This window comes from Cariama cristata, unplaced genomic scaffold (genome assembly GCF_000690535.1).
Source record: "Cariama cristata isolate BGI_N322 unplaced genomic scaffold, ASM69053v1 scaffold12061, whole genome shotgun sequence".
Taxonomy (NCBI): domain Eukaryota; kingdom Metazoa; phylum Chordata; class Aves; order Cariamiformes; family Cariamidae; genus Cariama; species Cariama cristata.
The window spans coordinates 13,525-24,363 of NW_009601060.1; the positions used below are offsets into that span (position 1 = coordinate 13,525).

At 43.0% G+C, this 10,839-nt stretch overlaps 1 protein-coding gene across 1 annotated transcript; it reads left to right on the forward strand.

Annotated features, from left to right (window-relative positions):
• Positions 1–319: 319 nt before the first annotated feature.
• On the forward strand, positions 320–10,557 carry LOC104169392 (b(0,+)-type amino acid transporter 1-like). The gene is made up of 6 exons (XM_009710298.1): positions 320–1,063; positions 2,600–2,733; positions 5,599–5,728; positions 7,773–7,897; positions 8,357–8,444; positions 10,324–10,557. Exons 1-6 carry the CDS (start codon positions 320–322, stop codon positions 10,555–10,557), a joined length of 1,455 nt encoding a protein of 484 aa, XP_009708600.1.
• The last annotated feature ends 282 nt before the right edge of the window (positions 10,558–10,839 follow it).

Consider the following 10,839-nt stretch of genomic DNA (forward strand, 5'->3'; position numbering starts at 1 on the left):
GGAGAGATAATCAGGAACACAGTCCAGTAAGGTGCTGAGTGATTCTGAGGTGGTGCTGAACGCTATCCATTATCATTGCTTGCAACGAGACTCAAAAGTAATCAGTCTTGGCAGGATATGAACCATGATAAATTATTGACATAAGACGGGTAATGAAAGAATGCAAAATGCAGAAGGTAAGTTTGCTTTTCTTGACAGTGTTCAGCGTGACTTTTGTAATTATTAACTTAACCTTAAAAGTCTGAGGTAGTCCTTATTCAAATGCCTCAGTCTTATTCCATATTATCTCCTAACAGCAACATCTCCTAACATTTCCACAATGAGGAAAAGGAAGACAACAGATTCACCTCATTCATCCACAGATCCAAGCGAAGGGAAGGAGAAATTAAGACTGAAGCAAGAGGTCGGCCTGATTAGCGGAGTGTCATTAATTGCAGGCACCATGATAGGCTCGGGTATCTTTATGTCCCCTGAATGGGTACTACATCATATGGGGAGCCCTGCCAGCAGCCTGCTCATCTGGGCAGCGTGTGGTCTCTTGGCCATGTTTGGAGCCTTGTCGTATGCTGAGCTTGGAACCATAATTAAAGAATCTGGAGGAGAATATATTTACATCTTGAGGATTTTTGGTTCTTTTCCTGCTTTCCTTTTCGCCTACACTTCTGTTATCCTGGTGAGACCAGCTGGTTTGGCAGCTGTCTGTCTGAGCTTTGCTGAATATGCTGTTGCGCCGTTCTACCCAGGATGCTCATCTCCACAGGTTGTCATCAAATGTACAGCCGCTGCCTGCATCCTGCTTTTAACTATCATCAACTGTCTCAACGTGAGACTGGCGACATCTATTATGAACATTTTTACAGCTGCCAAACTCTTGGCTTTGTTGGTGATTGTGGTGGGTGGATTGCTGCTGCTTGCCAAGGGACAAACTCAGAGTTTTCAAAATGCTTTTCAAAACACAACTGCAGGTATCGGGGCAGTTGGAGTGGCATTTTACCAGGGACTCTGGTCCTACGATGGGTGGAACAACCTGAACTATGTAACTGAGGAACTGAAGAAACCTGAGGTGAGCGAGTCAGCTGGGGTTTACTTATTTAATCCTGCTGCTAATATGTTTGATTCTATGATTGTGTTAAGAGGGGTAATCAAGGGATTACAGCACCAAGGAAAGACTGCTGGGCTTTCCTCCTTGTTTATTCTGTCTTCTGGGGCAAGACACCTATGGGGATGTGTCTAGAAAGGATAAAAATGAGTCTCTAAGCAAAATAACAGACTGCTTACAAGAAAGCACTAAAATACCCCATTGACTGGAAAAAAGCTATTAGGCAGCACTTGGATGCTTTGAGGATGAAGTTTTGTCTTAGTGTTTAGAGGATCTCACTGTAGACACCTAGATTTATGCAGAAAAGCGCTCACTGCTATAATCCATAAAGGTTTCTTAACACCACGCATTCCCTAAAAGACTTGATCCATAACATATGCATCAAAAAAACCACTTGTCTCTCCTCATTTCATGGAAGGGGAACTTCAGAGCAAGCCAAGCCTCACTGGAGAGGGAATCTAACTCTCTGAATGACCCTTGTCTTTAAAAATCTACTTTTTTGGCATTGTTCTGTCCATGATAGCAGGCACTGAAGTAGCTCACTTGCATCTCACATCAGCCCTCTCTGTGCCACATTCCCTCTTTTCACAGATCAGACACTACGGCAGTGAACAACCCATTTTTAGAAAGAGCTCTGTAAGTGATGAGTGTATAGAGTGTGCTTTCTACCGGGGCAGCACACAAAATTTTGCAGATAAATGAAAATACGGTTAAATATTAACCTAAATGGTGGCAAAGATCCTAGAGTCATGTGGCACTGTCTCCCACAGGACCTCTACCCTTGTGAAGTGGAGGCAAAAACATAAGCAACTGCTCTATCTTGTCCTATGGTGGGAATGAGGAATGCAAAAATTGATATTTCAGGTTTTTAGATGTAAACAGTTGCTCTATGATCACCCTCTTAGTTACTTTTTTCCAGTGCTTTCAGCTGCATAAGGTAGTGTTTGTTGATTTTAAATGATCTGTGGTATTCCAAGATAGCATCCTGTCACTAGAAAAAAAACCCCAAATTCCTTCCTAGGGCAAATCTCCTTTGTGCTGCCCTGCTTTGATTCAGCCTGTAAAGGAGTTAAATGTGATGCAACGCACACTGGTACTTCATCCATGTCAGTGGGATGTTCATAGGAAGGTGCAGCACACCAGGAGATATAACACACTAGTAACAAATAAATCAGTATTAAAGAAGTCAAGAAGCATGCAACAGACATCTTAGGTGGCTATGAACCAAAATATTTTTGAACAAGATTTGAGTTTGTTGTTATTGTTGTTTTTTTTTAAGACTTACTTTTGAAATGTACAAGGTTACTGTTTGCCTGACATCTTTGGGAGACTGGTGTAAAAACTGCCATGTGAATCTGGATCTAAGTCTTGTTCTGTGGAAAAGCTTAGTGAGCGAAGGAATTTGAATGAGAGACGTGGGTGGTGGCAAAGACAAAACAAAAAAATCCAAGTGCAGACATAAATGTACTGCACCTAACACTCTTGTCATCCCTTTTCCAGGTGACCCTTCCCAGAGCTGTGATGATTGCCATTCCTTTGGTTACATGCCTGTATTTGCTGGTAAACGTGAGCTACTTAGCAGCCATGACTCCATCTGAACTGCTGTCTTCAGGAGCTGTGGCCGTCACTTGGGGGTGAGCTCTGCCTGTGGCAACACAGCCAATGCAGTCCAGTGAAATACAGGTTCTCTCCCAAGTTTCAGGAGATTTAGGCACTCTTCCCAGTGGAAATGGCAGCACTGTGTTGGTCACGCCAGGAGGACCTGTCAGGCCATGTTACAGGAAAACGTGCTGCCTGTCCCCACTCTGTCACCTTCAAGGCAGTGTATAGCCTTCCCCCACCAAAGGCCAGCCTTGTCTCGTCCGTGGTCCTCAAGGTACACCTAGGCTGCCAAGATGGGGTGCTCTGCAGCACACCCCTTACTCCCCAATCCCATTCATTCTCATCAGGAACCTGTGGCTTCCTTCCAGCTCATGTTTTTCCCCATGGAAAATGGCCATAAAGAGGGGCTGAAGTGCACACCAGGAGCATCTCTCTAAGATAGTAAGGATGCAGCGATGGTGCATATCTAGACCTGGGGACTGGGAGATGCCCCACATTTTAGATATTTCCACAAAAGCGGAGAAGTCAACGTGCTGCCCCACTAATGCAGAGGCAGTGGTTTGGGAGTGAGACAGGAGCCAGCTGGGTGAATCCTGTCTGCTCAGCAACTGGAAATTAGACCACACCAAAGTCTTTTGGTTTAGTTTCTCCATCTGTGGGGAAATGCAAAATGACACTGATCTCTACAACACCTTTGAGATGGAGTAGTGTTATACATGCGTTAGGTAGCCTTTGGTAATTGTATCTTTAAGTTGGCTTGTGCTTTTCCAGAGTTGCACAGAAACTGTATCTTCCATCAACCTGAAGTGTTTGGTGATGTTGAACAGGCTCTGTGCAAGACAAGGATTTTAGGAAGAGAAGGAAGGGATCATCATGAGAGATGTAGGCACCATCAACTTCTAACCAGATGGTCTTCCACCAGAAAATCCAGCCTTAGTCTAAATATTTCCAAAGACACAGAATCCGTGACAGCCCTAAATGAGTTATCTGGCAGAAACGATGACACAGGATATCCAGAGATTATGTTGCTGCTCATCCTCTTCCTAAAAAGTCAGCAGTGGCTTTGCTTCTGTGTGCATTTCACAAAATGTCCAGTTTGAAGATCTGACTGAACTCTTGCTAGATGTGTTCACTAATAGCCTTTCATGTTATTGTGAGTAGGAGCTTTTAAAAGTCTAGTGCTTTGTTTGAACAGGTTACAAAGCCTCACTAAGCTGCAGTGTCATGAACTTTCTCTGCACTTCCTTTCCATCATTCCTGATTAACAAGTTATTTGTGAGCTTCCTCCTTTTTAACACATCTCCTTTTCCTGCCTGATTAACCTTTTCACCCCGAGAGTGGAATTCAGAAAGAAACATTGAACTAGCAACCAGAAAGCTGGGCACTCAGAAGCCTGGAGGACAGGTAGATAGCCACAGGCTGAGGAGGGTGTAATGGCTGTGGTTCATGACCAAGAGATGCAGCTGTTCAGGTCATTAAGAAAGGATGGGAGGAGTATAAAGAAGCAAGAGGAGGACATATCACATTTAAATGCATTTATTCCCCATATAAGAAGAAAACTGCCAGAAAGAAACATTGTTCAGTGGTGAGAGGTGCAGCCACAAAAAGAGGTCATGAAACTCTCACCAGTGTTTCTTTGATGCCAGTGATTTAACAGCAACTGCAGATCTCAGTTTGCTTGTAAGAAGTTACTTGCAGTAGCCGCTGTAGTTCATTTTCAGGGTCAAAACAGCAAAGCACCAATCTCATAAATGCAAAATACAAAATCACTAAAGACATTATTATTAATTTTGTGATATATGTTGTTTTCCCTTGAGGTCTTGTGGTTATGGAGTTGCATGAGCATAGGAGATGCCCAGATTCCATCATTTTGAAAAAGGGAAAAATTTTAGTTCTGGTTGTTGCAAGTAGCTTAATAACTCAAAGCCTGCAGGATCATAACCCAGATATTAAGCATCTAAACTACATTTTTAAAATTGTTGTTGTAGATAAACTCCTGCCATGATTTTGGAAAGCCCGACTCTTGATTTTTGAATGTTCGGGATAGGTGACACTAAAAAAAAGAGTACGTACAGCTTAAAGACATACAATTCAGATGGAAATATAAAGTGTTCTAAAAAACTTTTGAATTTTGGATTTTTTCCAATCAGATGAATAGTGTTTTTGTTTGTGTATGTGTGTATACATGTATGTGATAATTACCCCAAACACCAGCATTTATTACTCAATTAATATTCTCCATGCTGCTTCATTCCAGAAGACAAGCTTTACTTTTAGATGAGAAGATTATCATATCTTCCAAATATTTACCTCAAACTCTGTTTGTAACCCTGCTACTTCTGTTATGGAGAAAGCAAACTATAAACGTCTGAACATCTTGTAGAACCAAACTTACGGAATTCAAACAATTGCTTTGGCTTAAGCCCGATTCACAGAGTAGCAGAAATACGTACGTATGGGGTTAAAGGGTTACATTCTTGTGCATATTGGGGAAGAGGTTATAATGCAGGATATTTCTTCAGGTCTAGTGGGAACAGTTTTTCTGCGATTCCCAAGCTAATGTTGGCTGTAATGGCAGTACGTCCAGGATTCGCGCCACAGCATCTGTACAGAAAAAAGGGGGTTTTGCCTGTTGTGATAGCTTTATACACCATTGTAATGTAGATGGATGTAGATATATATACACCAGGCAGGAAGAAAAGTTGCCTTTTCTGGATAAGACAAAGTTAGTAGCAACTAAATATTATGAGAACTGGAAGAAGGTTTTAAATCATTAGAAAGGCTTTGGAAAAAAATTAATTGGGAATAATGGAGGGAAGAAACCTGTCTGGTTCTACGACGAGTATTTGATACATCTATGAGCTGGATGTTATGCTGTGAGCTCTTTCCCACCACAGGGACAAAGTCCTGGGCAGTTGGGCATGGCTCATCTCCCTGTCCGTGGCACTGTCTACGTTTGGTTCATCGAACGGCACGTTCTTTAGCGGAGGCCGCGTCTGCTACATTGCTGCGAGGGAAGGCCATATGGTAAGGACAAAAAAAGGGGTCTGGCTTGCTTTGAGCAGCTTTACCTTCTTGTAATGTTAAAGCAGAGAGGAAAACGCCATGTATGTTCAACTGGTGGAGTGATAGCTCTTCAGGGGTTTGCTTCTTGCTCAAAGACTTTCTTCCCCATCTTTTTCAAATGTAATGTGTATGGTGTCTCCTGAGTTTCTTCTTCAGCCACGTAATTTCAGAAAGATACTTAATTATATCTAGCCTGAATTTTAAGCTTTGAAATGAACAACTGAAATACTGCTGTATTGGAGCACCTGGCACAGGCTCTGGGATGACCTAGCCGGTGTACCTGCCAGGGAGGGGAAACCTGGCTGTGCTTGTGTGTTGTAGGGCACCCTTGCTCGCACTGGGAGGGTAGCCCAGGACTGGCAAGCTGCCTTTGCATGCAATACTGACTACACAAGCTGGTCTCAGGGGTGTTCCACCCTTCCCATGGGGTAGTCCAGTTCAGATACAGCGCAGGATATCTCTGCTCTTTGAGCTTCACAGCAATTACAAGGTGACACTGAGCCTCACATCTCCCCTAGCTAGGATTTTTAATTGGTTTTGTTAGGTGGGGCCAAATCTGGTAGCCCAGCAGACATCAGGCTGCTGCAGCTCCGTGCTCCCTGGTCCAACCGGTAAGTTCAGTCTGTATTCCCAATAGGAACACACACACAAACACAAGTATACAACATATATATAGACACATACCTATGTATATATGTGTATATATACATACACAAACAGCAAGGCACACAAAGCTACACATACAGATGCACTTAGTGCTCACACAAACACTAGCACAGACAGCACCAAGAGCCTCATCTTGTTCCCCTCTCTATCTGATCAGGGGTCTGTTAGTGGGAAAAATATATATAAACATATGTACAATGTGGGTCCCTCCAGCAGCTGGGCTCAGACATTCAGTCTGCCCAGTAGCTGCCCCTGGATCCCAGTCTCCCCAGTTGCTGGTACCTGGGCATACAAGCCCCCGAGGCCACGGCCCCACTCCAGCTGTAGGTACAGACCCCCTCACTCACAAGCACACTCTCACACACACCTACCCACACTTCTCCTGCTCAGTGCTTGGGCTGAGCTGCATTTGTCCTCCTGTTTTCAGCAGGCATGTTGTGTTCCTCCTGGACCTTTCTGATACTTTGGTCCTTCCTCCCCACACCATCTGGCATTTCTGCTCTCATCCGTGAAGGATACCACTCTGCACCAGCTCCAGTCCTTGTACATAAGAGGGAATCTTTTATGTACATGAATGACTAGGTTGGTGGAGATGACTGGGTTGGTGGTTACTGGTTTTGGTGGTTACTGATTCCACATCTTCTCTTACTGATGACAGTATCTGCTGTATCGTGGCAAGCTCTGTGCTAAGCAGTTCACAGATGGTCTGAATTTGACCATACCAGACTAAGAGGTGAACACTTATGCCATTTCTCAGACATTCAACTCTAGCAGAAGTCCTTGCATGATACTTTGACTGGAATTAAAAAAAAAAAAAAGAAGAAACATTTCTCATTAAACTTTTCCAATGAACCAAGTGATAAAGAGGCTAATAATTCTGTCCATGTTCTGGAACAAATCCTGATTTTCTTTGTGGTTAGTTGCAAAAATGTTTCAGGAGTAGTCGTTGTCTCATTTTTCCAGTCAACCCAAGAGAAGTCAAGTCCCAGAGAGAAGTGACAGAGGGCAGAAGAGCGGGACCATGCACAAGGTCCTGACAGTGATTTAGGACAGCTCTGATTTGACTCAGCCTTAGTCTGTCACACTAGTAGTTTGAAAACCTCATCTTGCCTGCCTGAACTGAGCATATTTGATAGGAAATCAGTGAGACATAATAAAAATATCCTTGAGGGAGGTTTCCATGTTTACACTCCTCAGAGTTGAACTGCTTTTATATTATGCTTATTTGACAATTAAGAGTGCCTGACTGCAGGCAGAGCTCCCACCAGCAGCCGAGGGGGATGAGTTAGGATCTCTGAGTAGGTGATATGATGGGATATTGTTGTGCTTTGGATTTCAGCCAGACATTCTGTCTATGGCTCATGTGCGATGCCTCACGCCCTCCCCTGCTCTGCTGTTTACATCTGCTGTGTCTTTAATAATGATAATATCAGGAAGCTTCACCAGTATCGTGAACTTTTTCAGGTACGTATGTGTAGCGTTTCTGTTTGCATCCCCTGTGCTCCTGGGTTTTGACATTGTTTTAGAAGTATTTCCTTTTATTTTTTTTTTTTTTTTTTTTTTGAGCCTGGGCTGTTGCTTTCTAACCAATATTGTGGAGGGGAGAGGGGAAGAAAGAAAACAAAGAGCTTAGAAACCAGCATCTTTGCAATACATGAATGCTTCTGTCACTATATAATTTAACTGGATGTGATTCATCCTCATATTGAAACAAATCTATACTATTCAGGCCATTCTAAAGTTCTCGTTGTTTGTACTGGAAAGGAAATGAATGGAAGAACTTCTAAATTTATATCAATATTCTCCTTTTTAATTGGAGATATGAACATCTGGGATCTGCAAGGCAGGCCTGACATTCCTGGATGATCTTACCCTGAGTGTAATCCTATCTTTTGTTTCTTTTTCTTTTTCTTTTTCTTCCAGTTTTATAGCATGGTTTTTCTATGGCATGACTATTTCTGGTCTCCTGTATTTAAAAATCAAGAAACCTGAACTGCCAAGATCTTACAAGGTGAAGTAATAACATAAAACCCTCAAACCCTTTCCTATATTGCCCAAATGACTAAGAGAGCATTATGAGGAAAGAAAGAGCACTGGGGCTGGTTTCTCACAGATTTAGTGTGGTTACCCTTCCTTATTTTAATTTCACATTTTGTCTCAGCAAAGTCAATGAGAGGCAAGATAGTGTGAATATAGTGGCATAAGTCAAGGTTGAATTCTCTGTCTTGATAAGTTAATAATACACTGTTCCCTCACTGTGGAAAATATATCTACTATATCCTCTTTTTTCTAAGAGATTTAAGAGAAAAATGAAGGACAATTCTGATCAACAGTGCAATCGCCTGTTTCTGCTCTCAGGGCTTGGTCGCACTGCTCAGAGGGTAGCCCAGGCATAAGAACCTTGCAGAGGACAAAAAACTCAGCCAGGATGCCCGAAGTCCTTTGAGATGGCCAGGGGACAGGTTTGTTCCCCATAAAACAGCTAAGTGGAAGGAAATCAGGAGTTACCTGTTCTTCCCCTTGGTGCCATGAATGAGTTGAGCTGCAGCGTTTCCTCAGTGACTGAGGGAAATATTTTTACAGAAAAGATCCCAGGAACAGGGGACCCAGGAGACCGTGAATGCAGGACAGTGACTTTTCCCTGACACAAACTGAATGAACATCCTGGTTTTCATGGGGTTCCTCCAGGAGACAGATGACAGGCTGACACTGCCAGGCTGTGTGAAGCAATACTGAGTGTCCTGTGGGGCTTAGCATGAAGAAGAAGAGCAGCGCTCTATTAAGTCTTCCAGTCACTGGCTTCTGTGGCTCTGTCCTGAAATTAGGATGCTGGATGAGGATGTTTACCCAACTTGTTGGCTGAACAGGCTTTAAGGAAAAGAAATTCTGTTTCCGCAATAGTTTTTCATACACTTTATAAAACTCCCACAGTCCTCCAGACCAGTCCGGTGAGGATGTCAGCCTGCTGCAGCCTTTGGCTTGATGGCCTAACTCTTTGCTTAACTAGAAGCAGGTCATGTCTGAAGGTTCCAGGTCAACTGACAACGTATGGCTGATGGCCTGCAGAATCTGTATGCATGTTACAGGTTTATATTTAAGGGAAATATTTCCCTTGGTTTGAAAACAATAATTTTTATTAGCATTTTGCCAAAATTGTTAGAATACAGTGGGGAGGGAACAGAGTAGAGTATCCCACTAAGGCAGATGAAGCCAATGACAGGTCTTCTCTATGCTCTCAGAGGTAACCATGAACAACATTTCCTTTGGTCTGTATCAGTGCCCTTTTGTTGGACAAAAGGCATAAAAGTAAAAAATGGAAAATCCCAGCTTGAACCTTTCGTTCTTCACCTTTTTGTGAAATCGTTTTGCCTGTGCATTCACTAGCCTTTGAGGGAGGATGGCTTCAAATTTAAATTTAAATTTAAATGCTTTATGATTAGACTTACAGAAATAGCCTCTGAGATTGCCTGTCTACCTGTCTGTCAACACATGAATAAACCTTTTTGCCCAAGGGTGCTAAGGTTCAATTATGTGATTTGTACACGTTGCTGTGTGTTTTGTCTACAGCTCAGCTTATGGATGCAAGGTAGCATGGAGAGCAAGAACAGACCTGGTGCTAAATCCAGTAGTTTGCATATTCAGGTCTAGGAGGGCAGGGAAGTCCAGGGGTTAGAGTGTGTGGCAGCGGGGTAGCTCTTGCAGGGATGTTCAACCTTGGAGTGGGGGTGGGCTGGGAAACAGGATATCTGGATTAATTGGGATTTCTAGGTAATACCTCAGGTTGCAGCAGAGTTTCATCTAAAAAGTGTTCTGCAGAAGTCTCAGGCTTGTCCAGACCCACAGTAGCCCAGGATTATGTGAGTCTTCATGCTGATGTTTTGCTTTCACAGGTCCCAATTGTCATCCCCATAATCGTGCTGATGGCAGCTGTGTACCTGGTGTTAGCTCCCATCATTGATCAACCCCAAATTGAGATCCTCTACATCGTCTTGTTCATTGTCAGTGGCATCATTCTTTATTTCCCACTGGTTCGCTTCAAGTGCCACCCTCGCTTTTTACAGAGAGTCACTTTACATCTCCAGTTGTTCCTGGAAGTTGCACCAACCACCAAGGATGCAAACTGAGATAATGTCCTCCAGGCGTATGGCTGGCTGCCCCTCATGGTTTATCCCTGCACCTTGGTTTTCAAGGCTCAGAAAATATTTTTCTGTAAGGGAGAATGAGTAGAATGAGAGAGTCACTAAATTGTCTAACTGAAAGGGAATAAAGCCATGACTCCTCATGTTTCCGTGAAATTTTGGGGACATGTTTTTCTCATTTTCAGCTCTGCCTTGGCAGATTACGTACAGATTCCAAAGAAATATGTGCTTTTGGATTTTCCATCCCAAGAAGAGCTGTTCATCAAA